This window comes from Podarcis erhardii, assembly GCF_964252035.2.
Source record: "Podarcis erhardii genome assembly, chromosome: 1".
In the NCBI taxonomy this organism is placed as follows: Eukaryota; Metazoa; Chordata; class Lepidosauria; order Squamata; family Lacertidae; genus Podarcis; species Podarcis erhardii.
This window is the reverse complement of record NC_138497.1, coordinates 9,479,901-9,497,674: the sequence shown is the minus strand read 5'-3', so window position 1 is coordinate 9,497,674 and position 17,774 is coordinate 9,479,901. Positions and strand designations below refer to the sequence as shown.

Sequence of the window (17,774 nt, the reverse complement as noted above, 5' to 3'; positions counted from 1 at the left end):
AAGGTAAACAGCGTTTCCGTGCGCTGCTCTGGTTCGCCAGAAGCTGCTTAGTCATGCTGGCCACATGACCCGGAAGCTGTACGCCGGCTCCCTCGGCCATTCAAGCAAGATGAGCACCGCAACCCCAGAGTCGGCCAAGACTGGACCTAATGGTCAGGGGTCCCTTTACATTTACCTTTAAGGAGTCTCAAAGCGGCTAACAATCTCCGTTCCCTTCCTCCCCCACAACAAACACTCTGTGAGGTGAGTGAGGCTAAGAGACTTCAGAGAAGTGTGACTGGCCCAAGGTCACCCAGCAGCTGCATGTGGAGGAGCAGGGAAGTGAACCCGGTTCACCAGATTACAAGTCTACTGCTCTTAACCACTACACCACACTGGCTCTGAGAGCTCTGTTGCGCCCAGGTCATTGTGATGTCGGGCGATTGGCACGTGGGTGGTTTTGCCCACCTGCCAAATGTGGCCTGTGAGTTACATAATCTGGCGAGAAAGGTTGCCTACCCCTGGGCTGGAACAAGGGTGGCCAACATGGTTCACTCCAGATATTAGTGGACTACAAGCTCCCCATCCAAAGGAACACACATGCCCAGATAATTAACTTCTTGTCAAAGCTGATAGTTGTTTCTATGGCTACAAATACCCCCCGCCACCACACCAATCTAACTTCTAGGCAGCTATTCCCAGATCCATGCTCTGCGGAACAGTTGGGGGGCCAATAGTTTAAGTAGCTCCCCCTGATGGGCTGCAAGACATGCAGCCAGAGACGATGCCTACATGGAAACTTCCTCTGCTCCTCCCTTTTCAACCCGCTCCTGGTTCTGGGAGACAGTGGCGCAGGAGAGGGTGGGGAAGCGCCCGGCCTTTCACTTGCCCAACCTGCCTCTTCCTCCTCGCCTTCCAACCCATATTGAGCTCCACTCTCCAGCTCTGAAGCTTCTGCTGTCTCTGACTCTTGCCTTCCCCACAAATCACTGCCCCCCACTCCCGAGTCAGACTCCTGGCCACTTCCCCCTTCCCCTTGGCCATCAATGTCCTGCCAGTCCCAAACACCTGATCACTGGCAAAGCTGACAGAAGCTGATGGGAGTTGGGAGTCCCAACGGAATCTGGAGGGCCACAGGCTCCCCAGCTGTGGTTTAAACCATACTCTGCTTGGGACCTGTCAAGGAGGATGCTGAAGGGAGAGTGCTCCTTCGTTGCAGGTCTTCAAATAGAGGGTGGGTAAAAGGTGCTCTAGCCATGAGGCTCCTGCACAGAGCAGAGGAGCTGGACCCAGGGGTACCAACTGGAATAAAATATTGTGGGGGCCCAGGTAAGCCCTGCCCCGCATAATCAATCACACAATGCGGTGCAAACACACCATTTAAATGGCAGTGCCCATCAACTTTGGGGGGCTCCAGCCCCCTCAAATATGTTATTGTGGGGGCCGAAGCCCCCACGGCTCTTATGGTTGGACCAGATAGCCTATGGGGCTGTCTTTCACTTTTGTGAGTCTAGGCAGCGCAACGTAGATTTATGGAGAAAGCACTTTGAACGTAAGGGGCAACAAAGCAGAATACAGTATGACTGCATCTGATGCAGAATTAATCTGTGTGATTTCAACCTTGCATGGTTGAAAGTAAACTCACTGAAATTGTCAAATTACATGCCCGCAAGGCAGAGAGCTTAAAGGCTCTTTTTGCACTGCATTTTCCCAGCCTACAGAGCTTCTAAGTCAGCCTTTCTCAACCTGTGGGTCCCCAGATGTTGTTGAACTACAACTCCCATCACCCCTGGCTAGCAAGGCCAGAGCTCAGGGATGATGGGAGTTGTAGTCCAACAACATCTGGGGACCCACAGGTTGAGAACCACTGTGTAACAAGTCCTGCTCCACACATGGGCTCTGGGATGCTCTTGTGAGAACACAGGCGACCCTGCAAGATCTCCTGAGAACATCCTGGAAGCCTCACACTGAGCAGAACTTGCCCAGTTAAGCAAGGCGCAAAGTTTAAAACTTCTCTGCATTAATTGGGGGGTGGGTAAGGCCCCCTTGGCATGGAGGATGGTTCCAAGGGGGTGGTTGGGTATATGCATTTTTGTGTATGCCCCATGCCCAGAAGATAACCCCCGCATGAGATGCAATGTTAACAAGGTAAAGGGACCCCTGATCATTAGGTCCAGTCGTGACCGGCTCTGGGGTAGCAGCGCTCATCTCGCTTTATTGGCCGAGGGAGCCGGTGTACAGCTTCAGGGTCATGTGGCCAGCATGACTAAGCCACTTTTGGCGAACCAGAGCAGTGCATGGAAACGCCGTTTACCTTCCTGCTGGAGCGGTACCTATTTATCTACTTGCACTGGTGTGCTTTCAAACTGCTAGGTGGGCAGGAGCAGGGACCAAGCAACGGGAGCTCACCCCATCGCGGGGATTAAAACTGACGACCTTCTGATCAGCAAGTCCTAGGCTCTGTGGTTTAACCCTCAGTGCCACCCGCGTCCCTGATGCAATGGTACTGTATAATAAATCCCCAACAATAATATGGGAGCTGAGAACATGCATGCAACAGCCACACACATTTTCACGGCACCAGCTGACCGCTCCCCACGCCTCCCCAAAGCCCATCGCCATCTCACGAAGCAACCACCCACCTTCCCAGCCTTTGCAAACTCTCAGCCATGACTTTGATTTGCTACATGACATTTGCTACAATTTTCCGACCCGTTTTCCAGAAAAGTAGTTCCACGAGACCAGGCTGATTAGCCTCCGGGCAAGTAGCTCCCTGTTCGGTTTATTATAAATCTCGGGCCTCAGATTACATCATGCCCGAAAATTGAAACGCAAGTCAGATGGTTAAGGCATCAGCCGCCGCGGCTCTGTGGAGACTCAACAATGCAAGCCTTCCCCAAATGACCCATCGCGACCTTCCCTGGGCTGATAATAAAAAAAAGTGACATCATGTGCAAATGAGTTTTAAATGCAAACCAGGTGCATGGCCCAGGAGTATTATGGGCCACAGAGCAAGCTGCCAACAGCCCGGGAGCTGGGCTAAGCACCTTCAGTATTCAGAAAGGGCTGCCACCAGCCTTGATTCGAAGTCAAGTTCCGGTGGATGCGGTTTCCCCCCTTGAAATCCTATGAATTATGGTGCATCATTTGGACATGCTGCTTGGATGTGAAAAAAAGCTCTCTGCATGTAGAAAGCCAGCCTGTCAGGGTGAAGGGCAAAAAAATAAATATGTGGTGGTAAAATTCTGAGACAGTAAGAGTGAAAAGTGGAAGTGAAAGCTGGACAATAAAAAAGGCTGATCGCCAAAGAATTGAAGCTTTTGAATTATGGTGCTGGAGGAGACTCTTGAGAGTCCCATGGACTGCAAGAAGATCAAACCAATCCATTCTGAAGGAAATCAGCCCGGAGTGCTCACTGGAAGGACAGATCTTGAAGCTGAGGCTCCAATACTTTGGCCACCTCATGAGAAGAGAAGACTCCCTGGAAAAGACCCTGATGTTGGGGAAGATGGAGGGCACAAGGAGAAGGGGACGACAGAGGACGAGATGGCTGGACAGTGTTCTTGAAGATACCAGCATGAGTTTGACCAAACTGCAGGAGGCAGTGGAAGACAGGAGTGCCTGGTATGCTCTGGTCCATGGGGTCATGAAGAGTCTGACATGACTAAACGACTAAACAACAACAAGAAGAGTGGGCTGTGCAATGTACCACTTCAGGCTGCAGGTGGGGGCTGCCCACATTTTGGGATGTTCCTCCTTGTTGCAAAAACAAAATCCCTGCAAATAAAAAGCTAACACATTAAGGAGATGTCCCTATGGAAGTTTCATACCTACAGGGAGGTGTGTTTTGCTTTGGAAGCAGAACCACAGACGAGTTAAAAAGCATGGTTCCTCAACTTGCCATGTGACGTTAAGAAGCCCATTCTGCAGTCTCTGGCACCTCCTTTCCATCTCGGTGGAGCTCAGCAACAGGTAGCGTTGAAATATTGTCACACCTGGCTGTCCACTGCATTTGGCAGGGGAGGGACCTTGACTCATTGGAAGACCACTTGAAAAAGCTCCCAGGTTTAATCTCAGCTAACATCTCCACATAAAAACAAGAATTATTGGGTGGCAAATAATAGAAATGAACCCGCTTGCTGGACCAAGACAGAGTAGGGAAGGCTGGACTTCATGGACAAAAAGGTAGCTGCCCACATGCCTATGGCAGGTGGAAGATGCATGCACTTAGGCCAGCCTGGGGAGCCTGTGGCCCTCCAGAATTTGTAGGACTACACCTTCCATCATGCATGGCAATTCTGGCTAGGGCTGATGGGTACTGTAGTCTAGCAAATACCTGGAGCATCCGGCTACATAAGCTTGCAATTCACCTGGGAGGTGTGCTGTTGTTTTTTGCACAGTCCACATGAAAGTGTCAAGTCCCACTGTTGTGAGTGGAGCCAATGGGCAGAGGCAGAACAAGCAGAACACCCCCCTTTACTTGCAGCCCTAGAGCTTCTATTTAAAAGTGAGGTGCTGTTATGTACTGAGTTGAATAGGATCCAAAATGCAGCAGTCTGATTGGTCCTAGAACAATAGGATCCAATATGCAGCAGTCTTATTGTTCCTAGAACAGAATGCAGCAGTCTGATTGGTCTTAGAACAATGCAGCAGTATGATTGGTCCGCAGGAGCCACCCAATCCAGCTCCAGGTAGGAATGAATCTGCAATCTGATTGGCCTACAGGAAAATCCTGGAATTAGCCAATCACGTGCGGCCCATTGTGTAAATAATGTATATAAAGAAGATATTTTGGGGCAACTTTCATTCCTCACTACTATGAGATGAATAAAGAGCATGAAATCCACTCTCGACTCAGAGTATATTTCAGGTGCCTTTAATTAATTTATTCTAGAATGGGTCAACTAGGAACCTCATAGCACACCATACTATGCATGCAGCCTGGGATCTCTCCACATCTGTAGACAATGGAGATAACCTGTAGATCGGAGTGTGTGTGTGTCCCCCGCCCCGTTCTGTCTGCCCGGCAGCACGATGGAAATTATATTGCTCCCATGAAGGTGTGACTTGCCTCCATTCCATTTAACAGAGTGTCAACTTCAAAGGCTGAGACTAACCATTGAAACCAGCTTGTCTCTAAAAAAGCTTGTCTCCCAAGATGTTGCCCATGATTGATTTTCGTTTACTGGCAGTGCCTTGAAATGGTGGGCTGCCCTGCAATGAGGCGCTGAGACTATAAAGGAAGCTTCCCAACACTGTCATTTTGAGCCACTTTTACATCCCCGGGTCTGGACATCTAGTTAAGGCTTTTGGTTACGATTGCCAACCCATTCTCCTCCTTTTCTTGCAGGGCCAGGAAGTGTAGGCTGGCGGTTGAGCTCGTACGCCCATTCATGTTTACTCAGAGTTACCGTATTTTTCGCCCTATAGGGCGCACTGGCCCATAGGATGCACCTCATTGGGGGGGGGGGGAATGAATAAAAAAAAATATTTTCCCCTCCCAGCCGCGGGGCTGGGGCGGGGGCAGCCCGAGCTTCCCCCGACCCAGCCCCCAGAACAGGCTGCTATCCGCAAGCCTTGCGAGCCGGGTGGCAACTCCCGCCGGGCTCCCAAGGGTTGCGGATAGCTTCCTGAAGCCTGGAGAGCGAGAGGGGTCAGTGTGCACCGACGCCTCTCGCTCTCCAGGCTTCAGCGAAAGCCTGCATTCGCCCCATAGGACGCACACACATTTCCCCTTCATTTTTGGAGGGGGAAAAGTGCGTCCTATAGGGCGAAAAATACGGTAAGTCCCGATGCGTTCAGTGGGACTTACTCCCAGGTAAGTGTGCATCCGGTTGCAGTCTTAGCAACGGGCCAGGCTTCTTCCTAAGCAGTTGGCTCCTTATCTCTCTCGCCCTGACCTAGCCACTGTGATCCACGCAACGGTCACCTCCAGACTGGATTATTGTAACTCGCTCTACATGGGGCTGCCCTTGAGACTGAAACAGAAACTCCAGCGGGTGCAGAATGCCGCAGCGAGACTCCTTACGGGCTCCTCACTGCGGGATCACAGGATCAGGTTTAAGGTGCTAGTTTTAACCTTTAAAGCCCTATACGGCCTAAGACCCTCTTACCTACGGGACCGCCTCTCCTGTTATGTCCCACAGAGGAACTTACGATCTTCAAACAAAAACATCCTGGAGGTCCCGGGCCACAGAGAGGTTAGGCTGGCCTCAACCAGAGCCAGGGCTTTTTCGGCTGTGGCTCCAATCTGGTGGAACGCTCTGTCACAAGAGACTAGGGCCCTACAGGACTTGACATCTTTCCGCAGGGCCTGCAAGACAGAGCTGTTCCACCAGGCCTTTGGCCAGGGCACAGCCTGACTCCCTCCTTTGGCAATCTTCACAGAACTCTAGCCCAATGGTTGCCATCAATTTGATTTGAATTAATTTTATAATGAAATGATTTTAGAATGTTGTATTATTTTATTGTTGTTAGCCACCCTGAGCCCGGCTTTGGCTGGGGAGGCGGGATATAAATAAATTATTATTATTATTATTATTATTATTATTATTATTATTATTATTATTCCTATTCCTTATTATTATTATTATTACTCCTTGTTTTAAAGGTGCAGGAACCAGTCTAGGGAAAAATGGGGGCCACAGACAAATCCTAAATGCGACCAAATTAGTACATTCTATTTCATGTAGTGACGGGAGAGAAAATTGGCTCTATGTTTCTAAGCAAAGCCAGCTAATTCAAACTGAAACGCAGCCATCCTTTGAAATTCTCACTTCCCAGAATGTTGTAGCATCATTCACCATTCAAGTAATGCGTACAAAGAGCCGTATACTGGGGTGACGTAGTATGCATAAAAATGCATCTATTGGAGAAAATAGCATACAAAAATGTATTCGGTAAGGGAAAATTGCTTTCAGAAAATGTGTATATTGGGGAAAAATGCACACAAAGATGTGTGCTTTAGGATGAATTTGCACCAAAATGCTGCTGGTTTTTCATTAGTATTTGCTTCTATAAAAAATGGAAACTGGTGTGGGATTGTAAAGAATGGAATATTGGGTGGGGCATGGAAAAATATAGAAACTGAGGGAGCTTTGAGAAAGGGCTTATGGTTCTTTATCTTCTGACATTTATACCCCACCTTTCTTCCATCACAGAATCCAAAGCTGTGTAAACCCAGTGGTCTCCCAGACCAAGACCTGCTTAGGAGGAATAAGGCTTTGGCCTAAAGTGCCTTCAGGCCATAAGAGGTTTTCTTCTTTTCTTCCCTGGCAGGTCTATTTCAATCTTCCAACAGCTGCGTAAGAGGAAGAAAACAGCAGGTTAAGCTTTTTCCCATCGTTGGATCTCTATGCCAGGGAACTTTCACATCTTGATAGCCGAGAGTTATGCAGCCAACAAAAACAGTGGTGTGGCAGCAGCAAAATTTTGAAGCTCAGCATGTCAGCGCCTCCGAAAAAAAGAGGGTGCATAGCCACATTCTCCAAGGAGAATCAAAAAATGCAGGCAGCTGTGTCTATCCCATATATATATATATATATATATATATATATATATATATATATGCAGGTTTTGGTGTCCTCGGGTGTCTTCCCGTGTAAAAGTTGGGGTGTCTAGGCGACGTTTCGACGAGGTCTCACTCGTCATCTTCAGGCTGGTGCTTTCGGCTTCTTGTTACTGGAACAGAGCAGGATCTCAGTGTTTGAGTTCCTATAAATACTGTAGAGGGGGTGTGGTGTATAGCCTCCAATGTTCTGGGCAGAGAGGAAGTTCCCTATACACATACATACACACACACACACAGTGGCGCCCCGCAAGACGAATGCCTCGCAAGACGAAAAACTCACTAGACGAAAGAATTTTCTGTTTTTTGAGTCGTTCTGCAAGACGAATTTCCCTATGGGCTTGCTTCGCAAGACAAAACGTCTTGCGAGTTCTTGCGAGTTTGTTTCCTTTTTCTTAAAGCCGCTAAGCCGCTAATAGCCGCTAATAGCCGCTAAGCCGCTAAGCCGCTAATAGCTGTGCTTCGCAAGATGAAAAAACCGCAAGACGAAGAGACTCGCGGAACGGATTAATTTCGCCTTGCGAGGCACCACTGTATATCCCCCACAAAGAACAACAGCACATAGCATAATACCAGCTGATAGTCATAGAACAGTGAGCTGGTAGAGCATGTTGGAATCTGGCCGGCAAGTCTTGGTCCTATTGGGACTGGAAAGCTCTACGGTCCTACTGAGACTATAGGGGTGGCATCCAGCTAACACATCCCATCAGCGCAAGGATTTACGCCTGTGCAACAGAGCTTTCCATCCGTCTCCTCCACCCATGCATATCCCATGCCCTTTCGAAATCCGCTCTAAAGGGTTGGGGAACCCTGGATCATATTTAGGGGGAACAGAGAGGAAGGAGAAGTGGGGTGGGTGGGGGAAGTTCACGTGCACATGTATATCTTTCCTCTGACAGGACACATTACTTGGATGCCACCCAAGTTCTATAAAATCCATAGCACGGCCAATGGTCCAGCACTGAATCATAGAATCATGGGAATGAAGAGTCGGAAGAGTCATCTGGTCCAACCTCCCTAAAATGCAGGAAGAGCAATGCAAGTCAATAGGAGTCAGGAGTAGGTAAAGGGAGCCCTGACCATTAGGTCCAGTCGTGGCCGACTCTGGGCTTGCGGCGCTCATCTCGCTTTATTGGCTGAGGGAGCCAGCGTACAGCTTCCAGGTCATGTGGCCAGCATGACTAAGCCACTTCTGGTGAACCAGAGCAGCGCACGGAAACGCCGTTTACCTTCCTGCCAGAGTGGTACCTATTTATCTACTTGCACTTCGATGTGCTTTCAAACTGCTAGGTTGGCAAGAGCAGGGACCGAGCAACAGGAGCTCACCCCGTTGCAGGGATTCGAACCGCCGACCTTCTGATCGGCAAGTCCTAGGTGCTGTGGCTTAACCCACAGTGCCACCCGTGTCCATCATCTAGAGGACCTCAAATTCTTCAGCCCTGGAGTAGTGGATTGTGTTCTTCCTTTGCCAGCCAAGAATATTTGGTTAAGCCCTGGAACATCCTATATTGGGTGCAAATGGAAGTTAACAAACTGCATTTTCTCTGGCTTCTATATTAACTTTTAGGGTCTCACAAACTGTCTGATCAAACCTTGAGAGCTCACACCAGTATCAGAAGGAACCCTGTTATGTGCTTCTAGCTAAGCTTCATGCACCCTGAATTTCAAGACTGCTCTACAGTTCAGCTCCTCTTTCCAAGAAGTTATGAACAAGCAATGTTGACAGATCTGATCCTTTTTTGGAAAGAGGGGAAAAAAGAACAGAAGGAAAATTTCCAGGGACTTCAGAAAAAAGGGGGATGCCTCATCAGGCCCTGGGGGATAAGGCAACAAGTAATCATTGATTTACAGCTGTCTTCACTTTTTACACAAGGTGCGTTTTTGCCATCTGTTATCTATTTAGGAATTTCATCGCACAGACCAAGACAGCTGAGAATAACTGCAGAGCTAAGCCTGTGAATCTGGAGAATTAAGAGATCCTGGGAAAGGAAGGGGTGATGAAGACTACTTGTCAAGGCTACGAAGTGAGCGCTTAAGACTATGTTTTATTCTAGTGCGTGTGAGTTGGCTTCCACATCAGTGAAGAATCTTTTTTTATAGGGCGTGTATGCGAGAAAACGGGACGCGGGTGGCACTGTGGGTTAAACCACAGAGCCTAGGACTTGCTGATCAGAAGGTCGGTGGTTCAAATCCCCATGACGGGGCGAGCTCCCATTTCTTGGTCCCTGCTCTTGCCAACCTAGCAGTTTGAAAGCACGTCAAAGTGCAAGTAGATAAATAGGTACCGCTCCAGCGGGAAGGTAAACAGCATTTCCGTGCACTGCTCTGGTTCACCAAAAGCGGCTTAGTCATGCTGGTCACATGACCCGGAAGCTGTCTGCGGACAAACACCGGCTCCCTCGGCCAATAAAGCGAGATGAGCGCTGCAACCCCAGAGTCGGTCACGACTGGGCCTAATGGTCAGGGGTCCCTTTACCTTTATGCGAGAAAACAAAGCACGTACTGCCTGGTTGCAATGAAACCTTAAATCAGTTTGGAACTTTGGAACTCCTTGCCTAGTGACACCAGCCATTTGCCATCGCTTGTACTGTTTCTGACAGCTGCTAAAAACGTTTCTGTTCAGGCCAGCCTTATGCAGACATGTAGGAGTTGACATGTAATTTGAATGTTTTTAGCTCACTGTTGATTTTAATTGCAGTTTGGTTTTTAACACCTGTCTTTTATTGGCAATGTGAATGTTCATTTTAACCTTTTTTGTGAACAGGAATGGTGGAGGCAAAGGGAGAACGAGAGCCGCTGTGGGTCTGAAGTGCTGGCTTCCATCTAGGCTGCCAAATCCGAGGCAGATCTCCAGGCTGTTTTAAAAGTGCTTTTAGCCCATGGCTAGATCTTGCGCATGCCAAGTCCTCAAGGAGAGGCGCACCTATTGACAGACGGTGCAAGTCCTGTAAGGGAAGCAAAAGGTCGTCCAACTTGGAGTGGAGAAATCTCACAGCAGACCTAGGGGCATCGAGGGGTTTTTTGTGCTTTTGGCAGGAAGTTCCAGCACGCAGGCAGGAGTGCTCTGGAGGCAGAGGGGTGCTTTTGTAAGCTCTCAGCCAAAATTAAACTCCTTCCATCCATCTGGAAATAATGAGGAACTCCGCACTTTGAATTCTTGCCATTCCAGTATAAGGTTTAATGTCATAATTTCATGTTAAGCTCCTATTTTCTGGAGAAACTCGCTTCCTTTGAGCATACGATTTTCAAGACAGATGAAAGGCTCTCTCGGTTTAAAATACAAACCATCCCTTGGGACGATTTCGGGGGGGAGAGGGGAAAATGTTGTTGTTTCTACTCCATGAATAATATTGGCTTTGCCCAGAAGTGTTCGCAGCATAGCTAATCTGGAGGTTCCCCCCTTGGCATAAACACAATAGAAGTGGTGTTTACAAATCAAGATAGTTTTCCCACGTTTGTGACATTGTTAATTAACGCTTTTCAGAACTCAAAGAGGCAATATTCTCCTGCCCTCTGGAACACTCATGCACACCATACACAAACACACACACACAGTGGTACCTCAGGTTACATACACTTCAGGTTACATACTCTTCAGGTTACAGACTCTGCTAACCCATAAATAGTGCTTCAGGTTAAGAACTTTGCTTCAGGATGAGAACAGAAATCGTACTCTGACGGCGCGGCAGCAGGGGGAGGCCCCATTAACTAAAGTGGTGCTTCAGGTTAAGAACAGTTTCAGGTTAAGAACGGACCTCCGGAACAAATTAAGTACTTACCCGAGGTACCTGTGTGTGTGTGTGTATGTATATATATATATATATATATGTGTGTGTGTGTGCGCGCGCGTGTGAGCGTGTATGTGTTTGTGTGTGTGATTTTCCAATATCATTCCCACAGCAGCCTAATCATAACAATACCAATTTTATCCAATACTGGCCACAATATTTTGTTTTTGTTTTTTTAAATAATATTTGTTACTTTTAAACCTTACCAAAAAAAAAAAGAAGAAGAAAAGAAAAAGAAAAAGAAAAGAAAAAAGGCAAAAGAAGAAAAGAAAATGCGTGCTCGGTGGAAGAAGAGGACCATCCCAGATAGAAGGAGTGTACTGTTCTTCGGTCAAGGGTATACGATAGCTGCGCTCCCCTGCTAGAACCTCCAAACAAGCACAATATTTTGGTGCCAACCACATTCATTTCATGCAGGTATGAGAGTGGAAGGACAATACTTCTGACCTAACAGAATTGCTGTAAGGATTATTGAGATCATGTATATGAAAAGCTTTGGGCGCGCTCCCCGATTAAATTCCAAGTACAGCTTCCACCCTCTGTTACGGTGCAGGATCTCTTGCGACGAAGCCTTTTCTACAGGGGTCCTGAACTCTCTCCCTGGGGAAGTGCCCTTTTGCTATTAGTTTTCTAGGAGCAGGGGGCAGGCTGTATATTTCCCCCAAGTCTTTTTAAGCCTTCTGACTGTGGAGGAGACTTTTCCCCATTCGTCATTAGGCTACCCTTCAGCTCCCTCTTGTGATTTTGGCTTTGCTGCTTATTTGATGGTTGCTGCTTAATTTTTTTAAGTTTGCTGTCTTTAATTGCTGCATTTCTTTTTGTCACCCACAATGAAGGCCCTTTGGCACTAAAGGAGGAATATAAATATTTTAATGAATAAAAGTATTAGGAACGCTAATTCTTGGGTGGCTCTTTCCCCTTTGTCTTGCTTTGAGGTTCAGGGTGGCTGCTCGGCCTCTATTTTAATAAAAGCTTCTCCCAGCCACCACATTACTTTCTCCAATGGCACCCAATTCTCCCTTAACACAGTTCCTTCTGTTCTCTTTAAAACTGACTCAAAATACATATTCCATTTGGGGCTATGCAATTTCAGCCATGTGAATTAAGGGAAGGTCTCAGTGGCAGAGTATCCTCTTTACATGCCAGTTCAATCCCTGGCATCTCCAGATCGGGCTGAGACAAAACTCCTGTCCCGAAACTCTGGAGAACTGCTGGCAGTCAGTGTAGACTCTATTGAGCTAGATGATCTGACTCAGCATAAGGCAGCTTCCTAGGTTCCTAGTCCCTAGTTTTCTAAACTTCAACGAATGCGGTGTTTGGACCAAATCGAACTTGGAAGGTTTTGAAGCGATGCAGTCCTAGTTTTGCAATAGACCAGCCTCCCCAAAACTGGTGTCCTCTAAATGTTTTGGATTGCAGCTCCCAAAAGATCTAGCCAGCGCCAATTCAAGCTGGCTGATCTTCTAGATACTGTCTAATTGTCTTGCTTGAAAGTGCTTCCATAGAAAGAGACCCCTTCATATAGAATCATACAAGTTGGAAGGGACCTGAGGGGTCATTTAAATGCCTATTCAACCTCTACTTAAAAATCTCCAAGGAAGGAGAGTCCACAACCTCATGAGGATGTCCGTTCCACTGACGTACAGCTCTTACTGTCAATAAGAATTCCTGATGTTTAGTTGGAATCTCCTTTCTTATAACTTGAAGCCAACTACCTCCCTCCAGAGCAGGAAAAAACAAGCTTGCTCCATCTTCCATATGATAGCCCTTCAGATAGTTGAAGATGGTCATGAGAGCCAGTGTGGTGTAGTGGTTAAGAGCGGTGGACTCGTAATCTGGTGAACCGGGTTCGCTTCCCTGCTCCTTCACATGCAGCTGCTGGATGACCTTGGGATAGTCACACTTCTCTGAAATCTCTCTGACTCACTCACCTCACAGAGTGTTTGTTGTGGGGGAGAAAGGGGAAGGAGAATGTTAGCCGCTTTGAGACTCCTTAGGGTAGTGATAAAACGGGATATCAAAGCCAAACTCTAGTTCTTCATCATCCTATCTCCTCTCAGTCTCCTCTTTTCCAGGCTAAACATACCCAGCTCCTTTGACCATTCCTCATAAGGCTTGGTTTCCAGACCCTTGATCATCTTAGTTGCTCTCCTCTGCTGCAGAAAGCTTCTAATCCTGCTTTCTTCTCCACCACCCCAATCCCCGAACCACCTTCTCCTTGATGTGTAACATTTTCAAAAGCAGGTATTGAGAAATTAGAGGTACCCCCCCAACCTAGTTATATGTGAATTCTGAAGTGCCATAGACGTATGACAGGACTGTACCATGTCAATTTAATACATATGGTTTGAATTAGGTCTGTATTGACATTAAGGATGATTCATAAAATGGGAACTTTATCATTAATTGCACTGAAGTATAAAACGATACATATTTTACAGTTCAGTTATGAAGTCAGGACACGTTGGCAAGGCGGAGTGATTTCACCATCATATTTTACTCCTCTGTTGAACTGTAAATTGTCTCATATGGCAGGCTTTAATCAAACTTAAGACCAGGCCTGGTTTCGATCTGCAAATCTAAGAGCTCTGGAAGAAGGTTGGAGAGAGTTTGCAAGCTGTTTCTGTGAAACTGACAGTAACAGGTGTAGAAAGATTTCAGCAATTTTCAACCAACCTTCCGAGAAGACCACCTGTCTTGCTGGATTTCAGCCATAATGATTCCACATTTTGACACGAGACACATGATTATTCACTAATCGGGAAGGAGCATTTCACAAATGATCTTCACACGCTGCAATCTCCACTAGGTCCCATTATGCACCTAAGACCAGATCTAGGCAATGTTAACACAAGGCCATTGGGCTCCAAGTTTCCTTGCTTGATTTCATTAGCTACTACATGCAGGAATTAAAAAAAAAAAAAAATGGGAGAGAGGAAGAACTGTAGAAATCCTCCATCTTCTCTAGCTCCAGCATAAGTGTGCAGGATCACAAAGGCTGCTTTGGAGAATGAAGAGGTAATTGGTTGGGAGTTTGGTCTGTGGTGGTTTTCAAAGCCTCAGACAGTCTCTTTCTGACATCCAATTGAGTGATTTTGCTTTAGACATAGCCGGAAATGATCATTTGGGCTGCTGCAAAGGTGGCAGGGGTTATTTCACTGATGAATCCAATCATAAATGATCAGTACTAAACTGACAATACCAAACAAGAGGCCAAGAACTAGCAGTGCACATGCCTGTGAAGAAAATCACACAAACGGTTTAATCCTAAGCAGGAGAAACCAATTTACTCTTCTGTTACACATACAGAGTGGTGGACAGAAAATCGTTTTACCTCTTAGGTGGTAGAGGCTTTTAAATGGTTTCAATCGAAACAAACAGGATAAAAACCTCTCATTGGTATGCAGACATCACTGAGAATAAGACATCTATTCACAAAAACTGCACTTGTGGGTTAGGAAACAATTACACCAAAGAATTTGCCCTTTTAACTGGGTAAGGCTGCAGTGATCTCCAAGACAGTAAGGGCTAGACATAACTGCATATGATCTGCTATTGCTTGGGGGGGTGGGGCTTCAGAGTTATGATCCTAAACTCCTTGAAATGGCACAAGTCAGAGAGGGCCATGAGCTTTAGCAACTGCTTTAAGTACCTTCCACATTAGCATTCCAAAACAAAGAACTTAGGTCGGCATCTTACCCCAAGCTTCTGTCTCGATATAAAATCCTCTGTGCTAATCTTCAGATAAAACAGCCCAGGGTATACAAAGAGCAAGCAGGTGGATGTGGTTGAGCCTTTAAAAAGATGGCAGGGGAGTTATTTAGTTATTTAGTCAGGTGAGGCTTGCATGCAGATTTTTTTAGAATATAGGATTGGGGAAGATGAAAGCACAGAAACTTACCAACCACTCCAAAAAGGTGTCTGATGTCAGGCACATACATGGCAATCAAGAAAACTGTCGCATTGAGTGCCAAAGTGACAAGAATGTGGCAGATCAGGGAGAAAGGAAGATGTGAAAAAAACACCATCATCACAGCCTTCCTCGCCTGTGGAATTCAAAGGAGAAAAATAAAAGCCTATCAGACCAGTAATAAATAAATCTGAAGTTCATTGGGTGGAATTCAACGTAGTGTTAAGAGGAGTATTGCATGCATGGAACAAGGTCCACTCGCACAATGCAACTTCCCTGTGCACTCCTTAAACCTGTTCTGGGTTCCCCCCCACCCCCCAGAGTACATTTAGGGGAGGCAGGAGGAATAGGGGGCAAGGCCTGCCGTGCAAGTGGACCTTCTTCCACACTTAATAACTTAATTGAATCCTGTCCATTACTGAATCCCCACAAAGCAAAGCAAAGCAAAGCAAAGCAAAGCAAAGCAAAGCAAAGCAAAGCAAAGCAAAGCAAAGCAAAGCAAAGCAAAGCAAAAAAATTGGCATCTGGATTGTTGCTCACCAAAGACTGTCAATTTGCACTAAGGACCAATATCTTAACACATTACACATAAATTGTGTGGGAGCCATGATTAGCTGCAGTTCCCTGTTGGGTATATAAAAAAGGTAAAGGGTCCCCTGACCATTAGGTCCAGTCATGACCGACTCTGGGGTTGTGGCGCTCATTGCGCTTTATTGGCCGAGGGAGCCGGTGTACAGCTTCCGGGTCATGTGGCCAGCATGACTAAGCCACTTCTGGCGAACCAGAGCAGCGCACGGAAACGCCGTTTACCTTCCCACCGGAGCGGTACCTATTTATCTACTTGCACTCTGACGTGCTTTCGAACTGCTAGGTTGGCAGGAGCAGGGACCGAGCAATGGGAGCTCACCCCGTGGCGGGGATTCGAACCGCCAACCTTCTGATCAGCAAGCCCCAGGCTCTGTGGTTTAACCCACAGCACCACCTGCGTATATACTAGGTTGTAAACAGAGGCAAGGGTGATTTGCCAGGGGGCGGGGCTGACATCACATGTGGAACTTCAGGACGTTGGGAGGAGCCGGGGGAGGAGCTGAGCACGGTGGCAGCTTCAATGGCCAGTAGCTCCTCCTCCTGCGGTTGCCACCGGAAATGACCTTCTTTCCTATTTGCGGCAGGAGGAGAGGAAGGAGTCAATCCCTGAAGCCATGCTGTGCTTTGCTCCGCATTCAACCTCCTCCACCCGCTGATTTTTTGGGACACTCGGGGGGGGGCAAGGGCACGGCCCCCAGGAGATGGCACCCCTAGTGGGAATCTTGGACTTGTTACTACATAATGTGTGAGTTGGCCATAAGAGCACTTGCACTCTTCTTGCTCAAGAGTGTTTCCTTATCTGCTTTTCCAAACAAAGGGCGGAAAGGGGGATAAAACAGCTTTCAGGAGTTTGAATAAGTAGTGAAGCACAGCATTTCCTTCGGCTGATACTCTAATCAAATGTGCAGCCACCTCCCATAAACGCTATTCATTTTTTTAAAGAGGTTTGGAGCCAATGTTATATACAACTGTGTGACATCTAGTTTGGCCCCAATACAGCGGAGGATTTCAGAAATGGCTGCGGCCAGCAGCAGTTTTGTGGTTTTCTACAATCCCTGTTAAAAACTTAAAGTAAACTCCATGTCAGGAAGATCCGTTTTGAGCTTGCTTGCAGGAAATCATTAGCAAAGGCCACTTCTTGCTGACTCCTATTTACATTAAAATGCACGCTTGCTTGAAAACCAAATATGAAGAAAACAGAAACAAAACAAAACAAAATCAAACCAAATAAACTTTAGGAACGCCACATTCTGCAAACTGCAAGCAACGCTGTGAGTCAGCTCAGATCTAGAACTCGTTAAAAAAGAAGAAAGAAAGAAAGCACAAATTAGCTTAGCGGTTTAGGCCTTGTTCCTTTGCCGCTGTTAACGGAACATACACAAGCACAGCACTCTGATCCACCACAAGACAAATGGATGAGACAGCCAAGGCTAGGATGGCGGGGCCTGCAAATAATTAAGGGAGCCACTTTTGCTGGGCCAGCAATCAGGTCTTTTGCAATACTTACAGGGAAGTGGATTAGGGGCACCGTCAGGAGCACCGCAAAGAGGATGCCCAGTTTTACAGTCATGATTACAGTGTCATGGGGCAGGTACGTGCTGTATCCTTGCAGCAATTCTGAGTCCACATGGTCTGAAATTTTGGAGGGGAAAGGTTATTAAAATTGCAAGCCGCAATCTGAATTGGACCCCACCCATACAGTAAACAGCAGGCTCGTGCTTTTGCAGGGGTTCTTAAACTGTTCTGAGATTGCTGGCAAGTAAGCAGGGGTTCTTAAGGTGAAAATTAGTCAGAGTATACAAGCTTCCCTGAAAAACTGCCCACTACTGTTTTAAACCTGCAAAGAGCAATTGCAGAAAAGATATTGGCACATTTTAGAGAGTTGTTCAAACGGATGGCAGCCCCAGCCCCACTTTTAAGACAGTGTTAAACCTAGTGGGTC

The 17,774-nt window shown here is 47.0% G+C and overlaps 1 protein-coding gene and 1 long non-coding RNA gene across 3 annotated transcripts in view; one reads left to right on the top strand and one right to left on the bottom strand.

Annotated features, from left to right (window-relative positions):
- The window catches only part of LOC309345367, a 40,962-nt gene extending 34,938 nt beyond the window's left edge, over positions 1–6,024 (top strand). Inside the window, exons 2-3 of the long non-coding RNA XR_014158210.1 lie at positions 5,330–5,391; positions 5,767–6,024. This is a non-coding gene — a long non-coding RNA (uncharacterized lncRNA). The remainder of the gene's footprint in view (positions 1–5,329; positions 5,392–5,766) is intronic.
- Positions 6,025–13,708: 7,684 nt separating this feature from the next.
- The window catches only part of SLC38A6 (solute carrier family 38 member 6), a 53,056-nt gene continuing 48,990 nt past the window's right edge, over positions 13,709–17,774 (bottom strand). For both annotated transcript variants that reach the window (XM_081863470.1, XM_081863471.1), the window contains exons 13-16: positions 17,340–17,464; positions 15,236–15,380; positions 15,034–15,128; positions 13,709–14,570 (exon numbers count right to left, since the gene is read on the bottom strand). In XM_081863470.1, coding sequence (XP_081719596.1) covers positions 14,490–14,570; positions 15,034–15,128; positions 15,236–15,380; positions 17,340–17,464 — 446 coding nt within the window. In that variant the 3' untranslated portion in view covers positions 13,709–14,489. The remainder of the gene's footprint in view (positions 14,571–15,033; positions 15,129–15,235; positions 15,381–17,339; positions 17,465–17,774) is intronic.